Source organism: Helianthus annuus, chromosome 17, assembly GCF_002127325.2.
Source record: "Helianthus annuus cultivar XRQ/B chromosome 17, HanXRQr2.0-SUNRISE, whole genome shotgun sequence".
In the NCBI taxonomy this organism is placed as follows: Eukaryota; Viridiplantae; Streptophyta; class Magnoliopsida; order Asterales; family Asteraceae; genus Helianthus; species Helianthus annuus.
The window spans coordinates 60036911-60056531 of NC_035449.2; the positions used below are offsets into that span (position 1 = coordinate 60036911).

The window sequence follows — 19621 nt, forward strand, 5'->3', positions numbered from 1 at the left end:
AGACCGCCTTACCTCTACCCCGTAGGAATAGAGATGCTGCTTCCAGTGAGACCCCTGGCTCGATAGTAGTTTTGCATCAAGCCTTGGACATAAGACACATAACACTCAACAATTAAGACAAAAGCCGATTAGTGCATGTACCCCCTTGTCTTTCGGCTATCAATGCCACCGCTTGATGCATGATTAACCGTCCCTGAATTTTTAACGTTGTTTTCACGAAATTAGTAAAATAACGTTAAAACTAGTGCACCCCGAGAGTCTACACATATATACATTATACGCGTATATCACAAGCGGACGTGAATCATTTCGTCTTGAAGTATTTATATTTATTATTTTTTATTTTAAAGTTGCAACATAACAAAATCATTTTTATAGCAAGAATAAATACAAAACAGTAACAATTTCTATATGATTTAAGTAATATACCATGCTAATAGTTTGATATTGAATATTATTAGTCAATATAAACAAAAAAACTAGCATTGTTGATTTTGGTTTCATGTATGTTTGTCTTTAATGTTTAACAATGAAACATTAAACATTTATAAAACTGTATAATCGTCTCTCTTTCTAACTCTCACGATAAGGCCACTCGGGGCGGTAGCGTGATGATGATCCATCACGCGTTGAAAACAAACGGAACACCGCCGCCGGTGTATCCATCACGCGTTGTATTTCTAACGCGTTAACCACACAACGCGTTGAACTTTTGAAAATGGAACGTTTTTTTTGACCGTTGTAAATTTTTTGACCATTTAATTGATTAAATTTTTTATATAAATCCCACATATATCAATAAACAAACTCAAAAACCTCTCAACAATTCTCACACTCAATACAAAAAATTCAAAAAACTCTCAACTATTTTCACACTCATTTTTACAAGAAATATGGAAGGTTCAAGCAAGAGAGGTGGTGGATCGAAAAAAAGAGGTGGCGGTTCGGGTACGAAGAAAATAAGGCCCAAGGTTCGAGCGAATCTTGGTGAGCCCGCACGCTTTAGGTTGCAAGACGAACCCGACCAAGTCCCACCCTTTCAAACCCAACAATATCCACCCTTTCAAACCCAACAATATCCACCCTTTCAATCGCAAACGTACCATAACCAACCGTTCGTTCCACCGTTTCAACCTCACCAATTTCAATCGCAAACGTATCAAACCCAACCCCACACACTCGACCCTCTACTAGAAGACAACACCCTCATTCATCATTTTGCAAAAGCGTGGAATGAACCACGTGAACCACAACAAAGTCTTGACGAGGAAGAGGAAGAAGAAGCGGAGGAAGAGGAAGAGGAAGAACAAAATGTTGAGGTTCAAGAAATCGCTCCAATCGGCCGACAACCTTGGACGAGCGAGGAGGAGGTCTCGTTGACGAAGGCGTATTTGCACATCTCGGAGAGTAAGAAACACGGGAACGAGCAACGAAAGGATGCGTTTTGGAGACGGGTTATTAATCATTTTATGAAACTTCCCGGTGCAAGGATACGAAACATGGACCAAATGACGTCGAAGTGGACGGATTTGAACAGGAAAATTAGCAAGTTCAACGCTTGTTTCATTCAAAAGGTATGTTTTTTATTAAAAAAAACAGTTTATAAAAAAAAACCGTTTATATAAAAAAAACTGTTTAAAAAAAACAGTTTTAAAAATAAAACAGTTTATAAAAAAAAACTGTTTATTAAAAAAACAGTTTATAAAAAATAACTGTTTATATAAAAAAACTGTTTAAAAAAAACAGTTTTAAAAAAAAACAATTTAAAAATAAAACAGTTTATAAAGAAAAACTGTTTATTAAAAAAACAGTTTATAAAAACAGTTTAAAAATAAAACAGTTTATATAAAAAAACAGTTTATATAAAAAACAGTTTATTAAAAAAACAGTTTTATAAAAAAAACAGTTTATATAAAAAAACAGTTTTATAAAAAAAAACAGTTTATATAAAAAAACAGTTTATATAAAAAACAGTTTATTAAAAAAACAGTTTTATATAAAAAAAACAGTTTATATAAAAAAACAGTTTTATATAAAAAAACAGTTTATATAAAAAAACAGTTTTATAACATTTTATTTTTTTTTGAAGAGCCGAAACCCACAAAGTGGAGCGAGCGAGGCGACGATCATGCAACAAGCCACCGCAGAGTATTGCACAACGTACCATAAGAGAACTTTCCCACACGTGGCGGCATGGGAAGTTGCGAGACATCACCCGAAGTGGGTACCCGTTGAGTTGGTTGACACGCGTGGTGCTACGGCTCCAAAAAAACGAGGCGGTTCGAAAAGATCAAAGACATCCGAGTCGGGGAACTACACGACTTCCGCGTCGGATAACTTGCCCCAAATGAACTTAAACGACGACCCTCTTGACGAACCCGATCAACCCCTTAACGAGCCCATTGAGGAAGATACACCCACAAGGCCACGACGCAGACGAGGCGGTGAATCGTCAAGCAAAGGGAAGGAGGCGGTGGCGGAGTCGATCTTTAGAATCGAAGAGGAGAAAATGACCCAATTCAAGAAGGCCGAACAAAGAAAAGAAACAATGATGTCCCTAAAAGTTGAACGGGAGCAGGCGTACAAGGAACACTTGAAAACGATTGAAAGACAAAATGATTTAAAAATCTTGTGTGAAAATCACGCCCATCTCGACGAACCGTTCAAGTCAATTGTCATTGAACAAAAGCGCGCGATTTGCGCAAAGTGGGGTTGGGAGATGCCACCGGTTTAGTTGTTTTTTTTTTTTATTTGGTTATGTAATTTATTTTTAAAGTTTAATGAAATTTATAATTTAGTGTTTTATTTTTAATTTCTAATTTTAAAATGAAAATTAAAAAAATTGGGAGTGATACAATTCCATCACTAGTGATTCCACCCCTCCTACATTTCTATCACTAGTGATAGAAATTTGGTTGATGACATGTCATGATTTGATTGGAAAGTGGGAGTGATAGAATCCATCACTAGTGAACCACCCTTAGTCCCCTAATATTTGTAAAAAAAAACATAATTTGTCATCAAGGTAAAATGTCGGATAGAAAAACAAACATATTATAATAATCATAAACAATAATTTACAAGCTTATAATTTAATAAAACAATTAAACCGAAAAGTACCCTGACATACCACCCACTTAACAACCCCAATGCTTTGTCTTTTTTTTTTTTAAACTTAAAACCGAATTCGGATCCTCCACTAAACCGGGTCACCCGCACATGACCTCCGTTAATGGCGTCCACTGGTCCTCCTCATTGACTCCTCCATTCACAAGTCGTGATCTCGTTATCCGCCGCCATTGGTGCCTGTGAAATTGAACAGCTGGATCTCGATCTTGTTACAATTTCGAAACTCGTGGTGTTTTTGAAATGGTGAGAGAAGACGTTGACTGAGTTGAGAATTTGAATGATGAAGCGGAAGGTTTTGTTACGGCATAAATGGAAGACGAAGGTGTTTGTGGTGGTTTTTGTTAATGGAGGCACAGTACAGGAGGATTGGTGCGTCTTCTATGCTTGCTCAGAAACCTAAAATTGCTTTCTTATTTCTAGCAGGGAATCGGCTTCCGCTAGACCTTGTTTGGGATCAATTCTTTCAGGTAATTGTTATTCAGTATGTTATAACCTTCAACCATAATAACGCAATTCTGGCTTGAAGAAACAGTTGTATCATGGAATGTAATGAAATTGGAATTGGAATTGGAATTTAATACTGTTTGAATTGAATCGGGGTGAACTTCTTTTTTTGTTGAAACGAACAACATAACAAATGAAATCTACATTCGAGTTCCAATTCCATCCAGATTTCATTCTGTGACCTAAATGTGTGTAGGATAGTCTAATCAATGGCGGAGCTTTATTGGGGGGAGGGGGTGCCCCGGCCCCACCGCTCATAGTGTTACCGAAAATTTCCGATTTTTTTTTTTGTAGTGTAAAATATTGGTTTCTTAAGAGCGCAGCCCCCTCCGATTTGGATTTTAAGAGTCCGAGTTTTCGTTCAAGTGAGTCTGATGTAATCTAATGACACTTGTAATAACGCATTTTTGTTTTCAGCTTGAAAAACAAATGCATTTGAAAAATAAATGTTTTATATAATAATCTAATGAATGTTATGAACAAAGGACATCTGTACTGTGTGAGACAGATATTTGTCCTTAGATTCATGAGTTTGTTTGTATGTGGCAACTATGTGCATTTGTTTGGTACTAGCTATCTATCATGGATTTAAGATAAAATTTGCAAACACAGGTGGTGATTGGGATTTCTATTTATGGCAGATTTTGTCTCAATTGGATCAAATTCAGATGTGCACACCCATGAAAACTGCCTAGGATGATGTAAATGATCTATTTATTCATAGTTTATTTATTGATATAAACTTTTTTGTGAGTACTTAAGGGTGCTATTATAGGGGCTTAGGATATAATCACACAAATGCTAATTATGAAAGAAAGTTCCAGACATGCTAGATCAAGTTTTGTTTGTAAGATAGTTTGTACCTGTGGTCTTTTACCATTGATAATGTCATATAATTGAAATGTATGGGTTCTTACATTAAAGAGAATCTCTTTGTTTTGCAGGGAGAGAATGAAAATCGGTTTTCAATATACTTCAAGGCCTGCTTAACAGGTAGATCTAAATATTTTTTGGACCGTCAAGTTAATAATAATAGCATACAGGTTGGTCTTATCTTTTCCTGAATTCAATGTTGGTTTCCATCTCATGGCTACTCTTAGACTTCATATTATAATACTCAGATCTTAGTGACTGACTAACAATATGTAACCAATATGCCCAGTTGTAGTAGATATATTGGGGAGAAGCAAGTATGATACAGGCAGAGATTATTTTGCTTCAACACGCACTTTAATGAACGATTTGCTTTCCTTTCCTTTCCTTTCAGACAGGTGTCATTTACTATACTTTTAAAAGGTTATAACTTTTATTGATTGATTAGCCTATCGATTATACTTGTTTTCCAGCTGTACAACTTTAGCTACACATACGATTACATAATGTCAGCATCATCAACTAGCTTTGTGGACAGTTAAGCTTTCAGCTACTTTTTGTTGGTTAGGTTACATACATAGATGTCGAGATATAATTCCATTATAAAATGTTGGTTTAACATAAGTTTAATAATTTCCAGCTTTGCTGACACAAAGGAGGAAGGCCGCTACAACCCTAAAATGGATCCGGTTAACGACTGGAGAAAAGGATCACAGGTAAAACTGCTGCCTACAAAACCAACCCACATGTATTTTAATGTGATTGTGATTAACTAGTAACCCTTTCTTTATACCCGTTCAGTGGGTGATTCTGACCAGAAAGCATGCGGAGATTATTGTGAAGGATGAGGTTGTCTTTCCTATGTTTCAGCGGCATTGTCAGGCAAGTGGTACCATTTGCAATCGTTGATGGTGTTCTTTCGTTTTTACTAACCCGTATATGAAACTGCCTTCGATTGCCTGTGTTTTTGGGTGCTAAACGGGTGGTGTTCACAGGTTGCCGTATATTACCTGTGTTAATTATCGACTTTTCTTTCATGCCTAGAGAGGAAATCACTACCTGAGTTTTGGAGGGATCGTCCTGTTGTGAGTATAGTCTATTTATTTAACTATTTGTTTGTTTTGTTTATTCTATGATCCCATTCTGTTGATTAACGTATTTGTAGCAATCTTGTCAACTGCAAAAGAGCGGTTTTGATGAGTTTTCTTTACAGAAGAGCAAATAAAAAGAAACTTGTTTCAGTGCCAATTTAGTGAAGATTATGACAAACTGGTCTTTTTTGTTTGTTTGCAGCTGGCTGATAATTCCAAGGAGCATAATTGTATGCCTGATGAACATTTGACAAGGAGGAGTTTAACTCACACGTCATGGGATATTTCATCAAGGATGGCATCCCGTCACCTACAAATTGGCTGATGCTACTCCCATGCATGCTTGTTCAATCTATCAAGGTGTGATTTATATAATTCATAAACTGTTTCATTTCACACCTTTTATTAATAAAACAAAGACCACTTTTTGTTATTTCACTTATGTGTTTAAAAGTCATTCTGCATTGGTGTATGTATGTTAATCTTAACATTTTAAATTTCAGGACATCGACAATATCTACTATGAGACTACAGAATACCGAAGAGAATGGTGCACCAGCCCCTTGCTTTCTTTTTGCTAGGAAATTCACTCGGCCTGCTGCCATGCGTCTTCTTCACGAGCTGGATAAAAAATACCCTTACTAGATAAAAAAGACGAAAATACCCCTAACTTAACAGAGAAAAATGGATGGATGAAAATAGCAATATTTCAAACCTTTTGGATCCAGATGCGGAAAAACAAACTTTTGGGCGAAAGTCGTAAAACTTCGGGGACAAACATGGCATTTTACTCTCTGCACAAACAATAACAAGTATGAATTATACAACATAATACCTGCACGATGTCATTTCCTTGAGCCATCGACAGGTGCCATATCACCTTCGGTCTCTCCACCAGGTTGTGTCATCTTTCCATTCTTCCTCGAGAACGGTTACCCTTTGGCGGCCCTAAACCGCTCTTCTGAAAAATTCTGCATAGCACAAACATATCCTTTTCCCCACCCACAAAACAAGAACACAAAGTACTTTCAATAGTTCTATATAACTGCATACAATTACAAATACAATAATCATGAGTGATGCAATTTTCCAACCTCTGCTATGCCAGCTGTCACCAATTCTTGATCCACAAGTCGGTATTCATGCATGACCCAATTAGTACGTTTTCCATCTGGGGCCCGCCCGCTATGGAACACAAGTGTTTTCTTCATCCCTATTGTTTCAGACTTGTGGGTGTTTAGTTTTTTTTAGATTTTTTTTTTTTTTTAGAATCCACACATTATGAATTTTGAATCTTTTATTACTTTCACCAGTCTCCTCAAAATAATTATGAAGGTAAACCCTATAAAAAAGATAGTTGTCACTTAGAGGCCACGGATTAAGGGGCCCTCAATTCTCTTGGTTATATACTAAAATTGCACATCGTTTTTCGATTATATGAATATGTGATGATACTGTTAACATATTAAGAATTTATGCTATTTATCTTTGTATTTTTCTTAGCATTTCACATATTGGATTAGAATAGGTTGATTTGTGGTTAACTTCCTTTAGTTTTCAGTTTTAACAAAAGGATCAAATAACCTAATCTTGGAACGGTTTTCTTTTCAACAAAACTCACTCTATCTCTAATTCATGTGTGACTTTGTGCATTTCACAAATCATATATAAAACATGTGTTTCATCATATTTTCATGTGTTAAACTTTAAAGTTAAAACAAAAAGAGTAAATTACGATTTTGGCCTCTGTAATTATGTTAAAACATGTGTGTCATCATAAACACAGAATAAAAAGCCAACAAAAAAACCCTTTGATGAAACACTGGTTAACACCGAATGTTAACTAGCTGGATTGTCTCTTCCGTGGGTTCAATCTCCTTCTTTACTCGCCAAATGACTAAGGTCCTGCAAAACAACAACACCGTTAGCTCGTTAAGAGGGGAATATGGGGGTTTCCCTCTTAACCAGGCTCCAGCGTGAGAATAAGTACTGTTCCGAGGAAGAAAAAGTGTGTGTTGAGTGTGAGAGAGTGGGAAATCGAATGGAATTAACCTGAATGATGAAGGGTCCTATTTATAGCCGGAGGGTGAAAGAGGGAGGAGCAGCCTCGCCAGATATTATCGGACGCCAGCTGTCCGACCAAGGGGAATATCCTCTTGGTCTCCTCTGTTGCGTCCAGGATAGTGGTCCACGTGGCGCGCCGATATTTGTCCATGCTGGAGAAATGGTACTGTTGTTGTCGGTCTGCTCCTGGATATGTTGCAGGTCCACATGGCGCTTGGTGACTGGTGACACGTATTGTCCTTCCTGTCGGGTGGAGCATCTTTGGTGCCACCTTGACGTCTTCCAGAAGCTTCTAGAAGCTTCTGGATTCACTTGCTGATGTGGGCGCCATGTTAGATGAAAAAGTGGTGTGCTCCTTGCCATGTAGGCAAATAATTGAGACCATACCTCTTCACCCTTCAAAAACGAAAGACAGACACATAGGACTTACTTTTTAGGTGGCTTCGCAACAACTGGGTCAAAATATTTACCCCCTTTCAATTGGCTGGTCATGAACTTGTAATTATGTTTCAATTATTTCCAAGATACAAACCATTTTCATACCACATTTAAGCAAATCAACACCTACCCATTGCCATATTCCAATAACTTAACCAAATTCAAGTATGTACAGTTACCAAACGATCGGCAAGCATCTAAACATCATATTAACAAGATTCCCATCAGAGGCTATATGTTAGATAGCTTAAATGGTTATATAACCATCAATTTAACTTAAAAGTTATCATATTCTATGCTGAAACATGGTTCCAAAATGTGTTCATCCATAAATAACTAACCAAAGTCAAACCCAGACCCAATCAGGCCACCATTTCAACCCTACGTATCCTCTCATAATCTTGACATCCCCCCTCTCATGCCCTGCCCCCAAACTGATATACCCATTTCATACATAAAAGTTTGTTAAAAAATTTATCCCCAACACCAAATTCATTCTGAACACACAATTCACACCTAAGCTTACTGTTCTGAAACATCCAATTCATCCTCAACACACCATTTTGTTTCAAGACTAAAGTGGAAGAGGAAATTACTTGTGGTCCGACGTTTCAGAAGGTTGTGCGGCGGTGTTGAAGGTGGTCTGGCGAGGTGGGGCGGTGACAAACTTCGACGTCAATCTAGGGTTGGGGGAGACATTGGTTTGTGATTTGGGAGGGAATGAGGAAGTGTTAGCCCGCCCAAAGATTTTGATAACCTTTTTAGTGGCGACATGTTTTAATAAAAGGTGATCCGTCAGATTGTGTTATGATCTAACGGCCTAGGACTAATAATGAAGAGGGGACGCGGATTTATAACACGGTGTTCAAGACAACACCGTCTAAAGGTTGCATAAAATAGTATAAGACGGTGTTTAAGCATTAGACAATGTTTTTTTGAATTTTCTTGAATATTTTAATCAAAACAGCACAATAGTCATATGAATATTGATTTTAAGACGGTGTTATTGCTTTAACCCCGTCTAAAATAAAACTTCAACACCGTCTAATACTCCATTTTGTAGTAGTGGTTGTTGTGAACAGTATAATAATTGAACATAATTATGATCTTATTTCTCATGTTGTCACAGGTCTTTATTTACCATTGCCATGGCATCAAGTGTGTATATTCATGTTCATAACAAATGAGAAATATTAACCTTTTTTAGGGTTTTGTCTTTTATGTTTTCTATTTTTCTTTGATTTTTTATTTTTTATATATATTAATTTTTTATTTTTTATAAAAATTAGTTTTTTTTATAATTTTGCAACAAAAGTCAAATAATTTAACTTTTTATATTAGTTTTTATTTTACGCTTTTTCTCGGGTTTAATTGTCATTTGGTTGCTACTCAATACGTTGTTTGGTTGTCACATTTGGTCCCTCGGGTTCTTTTTACCCCCCCCCCAGATTTTTAATACATGTCAGTATACATTCGACTTCGTCTATGTTTTACGTCACGTGAGTCACTCGATGTTAAAAATTTGTAATTTTGTTTTACGTTTTTTTTTTTTTTCTGATTTTGATTGTTGTTGTTTGGTTGCTACTTATGGTTTTACATCTCCCGCTCCGCAACATTGATAGCACAGTTTATTCCGTTTGGAGGCTGAGAAGAAAAGTTATGTCGCTGATCTGGTCAAAAGAGTCGGTTCGGGAATGGAGTTTTTATGGAACTAGAAGTCTGATTTGACGGAACCTTGATTGATCTCGGAGTTTCAGCAGCTTTGCAGCCTTCTGGCCTCGGTTCAGATTAATGACAGAGTTGATAAATGGTGGTGGTCTCCTTATCGTGAAGGTATTTTCTCAGTTAAATCAGTTAAGAGTCTGTGTTATTCGGACAGGGTCGCGAGCTATAGTTATGTAATGGATGTTAGGATCGGGATGCACTCTCGAACACAGAACTCACACGCACACACACTTTTCTGTTAAAGAAACACAAAGATTTATAGTGGTTCGGTCGATTCTGACCTACATCCACTGTGGTAACTAGGAGTATTTGTTATTAAGCTTGGTACAAGAATTTACAGATACAAACAATCTCTTATATAAGATTGGATGAAAGAGAAAAGAGAAAGACAAGATCCGTGAATTATGGATAACAGGAAGATTGGATAACCCTGTGGATATCATCCTCTTATCCTGCTCTCTGACCTCAACTTGATCAACTTGTCAAGTTGGCTTCACACTCAACAATGTCAAATTGTCAAATTGTCAAGTTGGCTTCATACTCAACAATCTCCCACTTGAAGGCACGGAATAATCTTCACCTGTGCTTCAACTGTGCATCAATATCTCTGTATAAACTTTAATCTTCATACATTCCTAGTTACCCGGCCTTCTCTTCAATTAACCTGAAGGCCAGTTGAAGCTATGCAAAGCTTCAACTTCTCTAAGGTGACAACCTTAGTCAACATATCAGATGGATTTTCACTTCCTTTGATCTTCTTCAACTTCAGAGTGCTTTCACTAACTTGCTCTCTGATGAAGTGATATCTCAGCTGTATATGCTTTGTCTTCGAATGGAAGATAGGATTCTTTGCAAGATGAATTGCACTTTGATTGTCACAAAACAGTGCACAATCAACTTGTTCCTTGTCGAGCTCTTTGAGAAAATTCTTCAACCATATAAGCTCTTTGCTTGCTTCAGCAACTGCCATATACTCAGCTTCTGTGGTTGAAAGGGCAACACTTTTCTGCAGTCTGGACATCCAGCTTACTGCAGTGCCTCCCACTGTAAAGACATATCCGGTGGTGCTTTTGTAAGATTCTTTACAACCACCAAGGTCAGCATCTGCAAAACCCTTCAGAATAACCTCTTTCCCCTTAAAATGTAATGCCACTTTTGAAGTCCCCTTCAAATATCTTAGCAGCCATTTAACTGCCTCCCAATGTTCTCTCCATGGATTGGACATAAACCGACTAACAACTCCCACTGCATGAGCTATATCTGGTCTCGTGCATACCATTGCATACATGAGGCTACCAACTGCCGATGCATACGGAACGTTAGCCATATCTACTTTGTCTTCATCTGATCTGGGTGACTGAACTTTAGAAAGCTTAAAGTGACTTCCCAAAGGTGTGCTTCGAATCTTGGCATCTTTAAGGCTGAATCTTTCTAACACTTTCTCAATGTACTTCTCTTGAGAGAGTGTCAAAGAACCATCTTCTTTGTTTCTGATAATACTCATCCCGAGTATTTGGTTTGCAGCTCCCAAGTCTTTCATCTCAAACTCTTCAGACATCTGCTTCTTCAGCTTCTTGATCTCTGTCATGTCTGAACCTGCAATCAACATATCATCCACATATAGTAATAGAATGATATAAGAACCCTTAAACCTCTTGATGTAACAACAATGGTCATTGTCACATCTCTTGTATCCGACTCTTCCCATGAAGTTATCAAACTTCAAATACCATTGCCTGGGCGCTTGTTTCAAACCATACAAACTCTTCTTCAACTTACACACCAAGTTTTCTTTGCCTTTAGCCTGAAAACCTTCTGGCTGTGTCATGTAGATTTCTTCTTCTAGGTCACCATGTAGAAAAGCTGTCTTGACATCTAGCTGCTCTAGATGCAAGCCTTCTGCTGCTACAATACTGAGAACAAGTCTGATAGTAGTCATCTTCACCACTGGAGAAAATATTTCATTGAAATCAATTCCCTCTTTCTGCTGAAATCCCTTGACCACTAATCTTGGTTTGTACCGTTTGGTACCATCATGTTCATCCTTGACCCTGAAAACCCACTTGTTCTGAAGAGCCTTCTTCCCAACTGGAAGCTTTGTTAAGAGCCAGGTCTTGTTCTTCTCAAGCGACTTCATTTCTTCTTTCATTGCTAACTCCCACTGCAATGAATCTTTCAACCCCATGGCTTCTGAGTAACACTGGGGTTCACCATTTTCTGTCAAAAGTATGTAATTGACGGATGGTGAATATCTGTCTGGTGGTCTAACGACTCTGGAGGATCTTCTTGGTTGAAACTGAGGAGTTTCTGGGGATTCTGGAATTTGAGGAGCGACCTCTTCTTCTTCTTCTTCTTCTTCTGCAGAATCATTACTAGAATCATCCCCTGAGCTCCCACTGTCGATTGATTTATTCCCATTTTCTGGAGTGTCGACTGAAGCTTCTTTTCTTGTTTCACCACTTTCAAATTCAACATAGTCTTTCTGAACTTCTGGTCCTTTGGTGTTTCTGTCTTTATACAATTCGTTTTCATTGAAGACGACATTCTTGCTTCTGATTACTTTTCTGCCTTCATTATCCCAAAGCCTGTAACCCATTTGTTCTGACCCATAACCAATGAATGTGCACTTCTTGGATTTTGAGTCTAACTTATCCCTGTCACCAGCTTCTAACAAATCGTAAGCACTACAACAAAGACTCGTAAGTGTTCGAGACTTACCTCCTTTCCTTGCCACATTTCTTCAGGCAACTTGAAATCTAAGGGACCGGTTGGTGAACGGTTGATCAAGTAGGCTGCAGTGCTAACTGCATCGGCCGAGAATGTCTTGGGCATCCCGACATTTAGCCTCATGCTTCTAGCCCTCTCATTTAGAGTTCTATTCATTCTCTCAGCTACACCATTCTACTGAGGAGTTCCGGGAACTGTCTTGATCATCTTTATCCCTTTCTTGGCACAATAGTCAGTGAACTGCTGACTAATGTATTCACCACCATTATCAGATTTTAGGCACTTTACCTTCAAGTTAGTTTCATTTTCAACAGCAGATTTCCATATTTTAAAAGCATCAAATACGGCAGATTTATGCTTAAGAAAATATACCCATACCTTTCATGTTGAATCATCGATGAAAGTAACATAATATCTTGAGCCTCCTAGAGATAAAACTGAGGTTGGTCCATATACATCCGAGTGAACAAGCTCTAGTTTCTAAGCTTTCGGTGTCTTCCCTGTCTTCACAAAAGTAACCCTCTTTTGTTTTCCAAGAACACAAGGTTCACAGAATTCAGTTTCCACTTTCTTCAAGTCTGGAAACTTACCTTTCTGAGCCAACATCTTCAATCCCTTCTCGCTCATGTGTCCGAGTCGGTTGTGCCATAAATTTGATGGACTCGGACCGGTGGTCATTGCATGAACACCTTCAGCAGAAACTTCTGCCATGTACAGAGTACCTTGCTTCTTTCCTTTGGCAATCACTAAATTGCCTTTGATCACTTTCCATTGTCCACCCCCAAAGTGAACATTAAACCCTTCATCATCTAGTTTACCAACTAAAATCAACTTTCTCCTCAAATTAGGAATAACCCTGACATTTTTCAATGTCCCTATAGTTCCTAATGAGGTCTTCAAGTCTACATCTCCAATACCTGTGATATCAAGCATTTGATCATCTGCTAAATGAACTTTACCAAAGTTACCTGTTTGTAGATTCTTGACCATATCTGGGCATGAGATAGCATGGAAAGAAGCACCTGAATCCATAATCCAAGATTCAACTGAATCTTCAACAGAACAGATGAGAACATCACCTTGTTCTTCCGAGGATACACTGTTTACTTCTTTCTTTGAAGCTGGTTTTGTACATTGGCTTCTATAGTGACCTTTTTCTTTGCAATTCCAACATTCAACGTCTTTTCTGTTCTTTGACTGTCCCCTTCTTCTGGACTTGGACCTGCCTCGATTATGTCCTCTTTCGTTTCTTCTTCCTCTACTTTCTGTATGCAATAAAGAACTAGAATTAGAAGTCTCGCCACTGCTTCTCCGTCTGATATCTTCGTTTACTATCAAGTCACGAATACTATCGAAAGTGAGTTTGGTAGTGCCGGATGCACTACTAACAGCTATGACTGTGCCTGACCAACTGTCGGGCAACGATGATAAAAGGAGTAGTGCTTGCACTTCATCTTCAAACTTTATTGTAACACCCCGTGTTTTCGAATGTCAAAGTCAAAGTCAAAGTCCAAGTCAACTTTGACTTCTTTGACTGTTAGTGTTTCTTTTACTTTTTGTATTATGTGGGGTAAGTGTTCTCTAAATGAAATGATCGAATGTTTAATCAATGCGACCGATTTACGACTGTGAATAGTAGGAAGTAACAAAGCGATAAAGTTAATCAATCAATAATCAAGCTAATCGATTCATCAATCAAACTCGAGACTCAAATTATGTGAACCCTGGTATTGTATTACGTGTGTGTGTGCCTTACGTGTTACTTGTGCGTGTTTAATTATATGTTTGGTGTGGTATTCAAGCAAATCAATCGAAAATCGAATCGAAACTCGAAAGACAATCAGACTCAATCGAAACCGACATCGAAACATGAAATATAGATGCTTGTATGTAGATATAGTGGTTAAGACTGAAAGTAATTTGACTAGGAACCCTATCGTATTCATATCATCGTCCATCGAAATCGAAATATCGAAAATCGTCGTGAAATACTCAAAGTGGGTCGCGGATCGAACAGGAGGCATCCTGATCGAACAGGCCAGCCGATCGGCTAGCATCTTCCTAGCCGATCGAGCAGCCCATTCGATCGGAGCTCCTGGCCGATCGGCTGACACTTTCCTCTTTTGGAAGCCAATAAATAGGGCTGTCATTGTCTTCATTTCTACTTTTGGAAAGCTCTGACCGAACCAGCCTTCTTCTTCACTTTTTCTCAGATTTCTCTCAACTCCGGTAAGTTTTCACTCTAATTCTTGTACGATTTTGATCATTGCAAGATTCTACACCTTTCTATCTTTCAAAACTCGATTTCTAACCATGAAATCACCAAGATCTAAGTGTTCTTGAGTGATGTCATCATGGTGTTCTTGAGGAACACCAAACTTTGGCCTCATTCAACCATGAATAGCTTAGATCTGACCGGTTTCCACATAAACAAGTTAAGATTTGTAAGTCTCTTAACATTTTAGGAATGAATTCCAACTTTCCTCAAACTTTTACACCCGAAACCTTAAAACCGATAGAAACGGAGCTTGAACCGGCTAACTAATCATTCTAACAGTTAAGAGGTTCAAGATTCGGCTCCTATGTACAAGGTTCACCGACGATGGGTTAAACTCTAAACCGACGTTCCGAACCGTTCACCGACCGGACTTGGGTGATTCATGTCCGAGCCGAAGAAACGAGTAGGAACGGAGGATATTATAGTCCAACTCATTATCAAACTACCTTGACATGACAACAAGAAATTAAACAGCCAAGAGTTAGACGAAAGGCCGACCAGGTCAGGCTTGCTGGCGGAACGGCTAGGCTGTTCGAACAGCCCAGCCGATCGGATAGGCCAGCCGATCGACCGGGCCAGCCGATCGGCTAGCACATGGTCTCACTTTTCAAACTTCCTGAGGTATGGTATTGACGAAGTGATGTTCGATCGAGTATGCTACTCGATTGGTAAATATTACTCTTCGGATCATGAGATACTATGCTTTAACACTTAATCGTTTTTACAACTCGTTTGTAGTAAGGAATGCCAGCCGATCGAACAGCCCGTTCGATCGAGCGACATCCTGTTGAGAAGCCACTTCAAAAGTTCCCAGCCGATCGGTTAAGCCGGCCGATCGAACAGGCCGTTCGATTGATCGACCTGAAAGGCAAGGACACTTTGGTGTTCTCAAATGCTGCAATGAAAACTTCAAAAGTTCAAATCCTCAAACACAAACACACCAGAGGAAGAAACAATCCACTCGAATGGCCCAGCCGATCGAGCCTACCGGCCGATCGAACAGGACTGTCCAAACGGACATGCCAGCCGACCGAACAGCCCGTTCGATCGAACCTGCCGTTCGATCGACCAGCCTCTTCGATCCATTCACACTTATTTACATCTTCGCGTTACTCATTGTTGTGCTAACGAACTATTCAGGCTAACCCTACTCTCAGTGCTCCCTTCAATCCATAACCAATCACTGTGAGTATACTCGATCCCTTTTTGCTTTAGCACTTTGGGTGTTACATACGTTACGTATATCAAACGCAATCGATCACACTACTCAAACTATTTGAACGCTAACCAATATGCATGTATTACGTGACTTAATGAATGCTTGTTGATTGTGTTTACACGTGGAATGCTGTCTACCTGCCTTAGCAACGTAGTACTATAGTTTGGACTCAGCACCCGTTCACACGGGGGTTGTTAAGGACAATTACTTGCATGGATTACGGTGGTAATCATGTATTGCGAACCGTCTCGGACGGTCAACCCGCAGTCGTTGGTATCGATAGATCCATGTCGATAATTAACATGCTTCGTTTTCCTCTGTGTACGTGCTGGTTATGCGTAAACTATTCGAACTCTATATGCTATTATCAAACTTGTATGCTCACCTTTACATTTTATGTATTGACTTTATTTTAACGTATGTGAAAGGTATCTAGGATACTTACTTGCTAGGAAAGCGAGGCTAAAATAAGTTTCTAGAAGCCCCCAACAAATAGTTGTCTGCCAAGAACAAGTGTCTGAGGCATAGTTGTCTGTAGATCTTGTCCTCTGGCATTACAGCCAGAAAGTCAACAGAATAGGGGTCTAGAAGCAGATAAACAATTGTTGTAATAATATTTGAATCTGAGTTGTCGGAACAGTATTTCTTGTTTGGATGATTATCTGTAATGACATGTTTGTTTATTCGGGATACGGTATGGGACGTATCTTTAACTGGATTATATAAATAGTTGTTATGGAAACTTCTGAACAATCTGTTTCGCTCAGTGCCGCGCCCCGATGATTCCGCCATCGGTTGGGGTGTGACAGATTGGTATCAGAGCCATAACTATAGGGAATTAGGTTAGACACGACCTAGTCCGGGTCGCTGTCTTAGAGACCTAGACTATAGTTAGGAACCAACAGACCAGGTTTATGTGCCTTATTCTGCAATCTTCGCTATCACTGCACTCGAATTTTCAATTAAAGTCAGGCGATTCAGTCGGGAATAGGTGTGAAAACCGCAAACTCCTGACTAAATTGACTGACTTATGATAATTTTATCCCTTTCGCTCATGCTTATCTTGATATTTTCAGTAACATACGAGGAGAATTATACCAAATCAGGAGTGAAATCCATATTTTGATGAATAATCTCCTCAATTTTTACTAGAAGAAGGAAGAAATTGCTAAGCCAGGGGTAAAACCCTAACCTTGGTAAATTGTTTCGAATATTATATCATCTCACCAAGGCATTTGACGGACTCCAACGACCTGAACTCACAAGTATGACCTAAGGAATGCGTGTTGAATGCCCAAGAATCGAGGTAGAAACACGACCCTTAAAGTCGAAAGTGACGATAAGTCCACTGTGAATAGTCGGATTGCTTTGGATAGTCGATGTCTAGTAGCCGCAGACAATCTACCTCTCGATTTTATGCGTTTTGATTCTGAGAACCGCAGCCGTGTACTCTGATGACTCGTTGATTTTATGTGTTTCTGTGTGCTTTATCCGTTTATGTGTTTATATTCTTGGATATTATTCGATTTTGTTGCCATTTCGATCAACACACACGACTCGCATTTGCTAATCTATCTCAACACGCTAACAAGTCGCTGCAATTCTAGACGACACCATGCTACGATATACGTTATACTATACACAATAAGCTATACGATTACGTGGTACTATTCGATATACTATACGCGATAACTCTATACGAACGACACGCGAGCTTTGAATGATAGGTTTCTATATTCTGACTGCATCTGTGATTAAATACCTAGGTGCTTATGTGCTTCTGTGTTTATATGACTCTATGCTTTACGTGCCTACATGCTTCTGTGCTTACATGTAACTGTGGTTATGTGTTTATGTGATATGTGTTCCTAAGCTTTAGTAATCTAGACGTGTGAGGTGAGATTCGATTACGTCGTGTTGAGCCCTGTGACGATGTCTATTGCAGACCATGTCGTCGTCTGGATCACGTCAACGTCTGACCTGCGAAGAGAAGAGAGACAGGCGTCTCGCTGCTATCATCTCTAAATCCGTAGCAAAAGTTGTGAGTGAGGTGTATGAAAACGCTAGCAAGTCGTCTGAAGGATCTCATGCTGATACCCCTAAGGATTCCAGCAAGACTGCTTTTAGCTTCAAGCAGTTCAAAGCGTGCGGACCGAAGGAGTTCACCGGTGAGGATGGCCCTACTGCCATGTTTCATTGGTTCGACTCGGTCGAAGTCACCCTGCGACAAAGCGGATGCCCCGAAAATCTCCGCACTCTCAATGTTACAAGCGTCTTCCAGTCCCGTGCTCTAGACTGGTGGACGGCCGAACGAAACAAGGGCGGAAATGATGCAGCTTACGAGGTAACATGGGAGGAGTTGAAGGCAATTATGATCGACGAGTTCTGCCCTCCCCATGAGCGCCAAAAGCTGGAGGACGAGTTTTGGGTAATCAAGCAGAAGGACGGAGACAACGCTGCTCTCACTGCTCGCTTCAAGCAGCTAAGCATCATTTGTCCCGATCAAGTCAAGACCTCAGATCTAGCTATCAAGAAGTACATTCGAGCCCTGCCCGACTGTGTAGCCGACTTTGTTCACGCCGCCAAGCCAGCAACGATCGAAGAAACCTACCTACTCGCCGCTGAGATCAATGACAAGCGAGTAAAGTCTGGTTTTTGGGATAAGCAAACCAAGTCTCTGCACCAAGCCACCGCAGCACCCGCCGACACATCTGCTCAACCCTCCAAGTCATCGAGAAGAAGGAAGAAGCACAATAACAGCTCCAACAACAAGAACTGTGCTGTGACAACTACTTCTGCTCCTCAACAAGCTGTACCAGCTCAACAGCATCAACAGCACCGCTCAGCTCCAGTGATCAATGCACCGCCAGCGAAGCGTGCATACACAGGCCCTCACCCACTCTGCCTGACGTGTTCGTATCATCATCCAGTGGGTCTAGCCTGTCGTTTTTGCGCTCACTGCAACCTTTACGGTCATTTCACTGCGAACTGTCGCTATGGTCCCCGTCAAGCCCCAGTTCAAGCCACTGTCAACCAAGCTCTACTCCCTGCCCCTCAAGGCCAACAAACAACTCAAGCACCAGCAGCCAATGCTCGAGTCTGCTTTTCATGTGGTGACCCTAACCACTTTGCAAACAGGTGCCCGAACAGGGTGGTTAAGCAAGAGCCTCAACAGCAACAACAGCAACAGCAACAACAGCAGCCTCAGCAACAGCAGCAAGCAGCCCATGCCCGAACCTTCAACATCAATGCCCGTCAGGCTCAGGCGGATAACAACGTGGTTAATGGTACGTTCCTTGTGAATGGTATTTATGCATCATGTTTGTTTGATACTGGAGTCGATAACTGCTTTGTGTCGTTTGAATTCGAAAAGCTCCTTAGTCGTAAGCGCTCTTATCTGTCCTCGTCATTCGAAGTCGAAGTCGCTACGGGAAGAACTATTGCCGTTAATTCAGTACTCCGTGATTGTACTCTCGAACTCAACAATCACATCTTTCCAATCGACCTTATTCCAATGCAACTCGGAAGCTTTGATATCATAATAGGCATGGACTTTCTTCGCGAAAACCATGC

At 39.7% G+C, this 19621-nt stretch overlaps 2 protein-coding genes and 1 pseudogene across 3 annotated transcripts; all 3 read left to right on the top strand.

The window, feature by feature from the left end:
* Nucleotides 1-893: 893 nt before the first annotated feature.
* On the top strand, nt 894-2734 carry LOC110924283. Its single transcript, XM_022168311.1, has 3 exons — nt 894-987; nt 1228-1574; nt 2090-2734. Exons 1-3 carry the CDS (start codon nt 894-896, stop codon nt 2732-2734), a joined length of 1086 nt encoding a protein of 361 aa, XP_022024003.1.
* A 413-nt stretch (nt 2735-3147) lies between these two features.
* On the top strand, nt 3148-5092 carry LOC118479353. Of its 2 annotated transcripts, XM_035987119.1 has the most exons (4): nt 3148-3596; nt 4578-4626; nt 4796-4904; nt 4980-5071. In XM_035987119.1, exons 1-4 carry the CDS (start codon nt 3474-3476, stop codon nt 5011-5013), a joined length of 315 nt encoding a protein of 104 aa, XP_035843012.1. In that variant the 5' UTR covers nt 3148-3473; the 3' UTR covers nt 5014-5071. The 2 variants fall into 2 exon arrangements, 1 of the variants encoding a protein (XP_035843012.1); XR_004887134.1 differs by having other exon boundaries at nt 3149-3596; nt 4578-4676; nt 4796-5092.
* A 94-nt stretch (nt 5093-5186) lies between these two features.
* LOC110921202 lies at nt 5187-7090 on the top strand (annotated as a pseudogene).
* The last annotated feature ends 12531 nt before the right edge of the window (nt 7091-19621 follow it).

Bases quoted from the DNA above. Each gene is read 5' to 3' on its own strand.
- LOC110924283 (XM_022168311.1), top strand. From the start codon at position 894: ATGGAAGGTTCAAGCAAGAGAGGTGGTGGATCGAAAAAAAGAGGTGGC. The intron at 988-1,227 runs GTGAGCCCGCAC...ATTTTGCAAAAG, and splicing joins CAAGGTTCGAGCGAATCTTG to CGTGGAATGAACCACGTGAA. The intron at 1,575-2,089 runs GTATGTTTTTTA...TTTTTTTTGAAG, and splicing joins ACGCTTGTTTCATTCAAAAG to AGCCGAAACCCACAAAGTGG.
- LOC118479353 (XM_035987119.1), top strand. From the start codon at position 3,474: ATGGAGGCACAGTACAGGAGGATTGGTGCGTCTTCTATGCTTGCTCAG. The intron at 3,597-4,577 runs GTAATTGTTATT...TTTGTTTTGCAG, and splicing joins TTTGGGATCAATTCTTTCAG to GGAGAGAATGAAAATCGGTT. The intron at 4,905-4,979 runs GTGTCATTTACT...CTTGTTTTCCAG, and splicing joins TTTCCTTTCCTTTCAGACAG to CTGTACAACTTTAGCTACAC.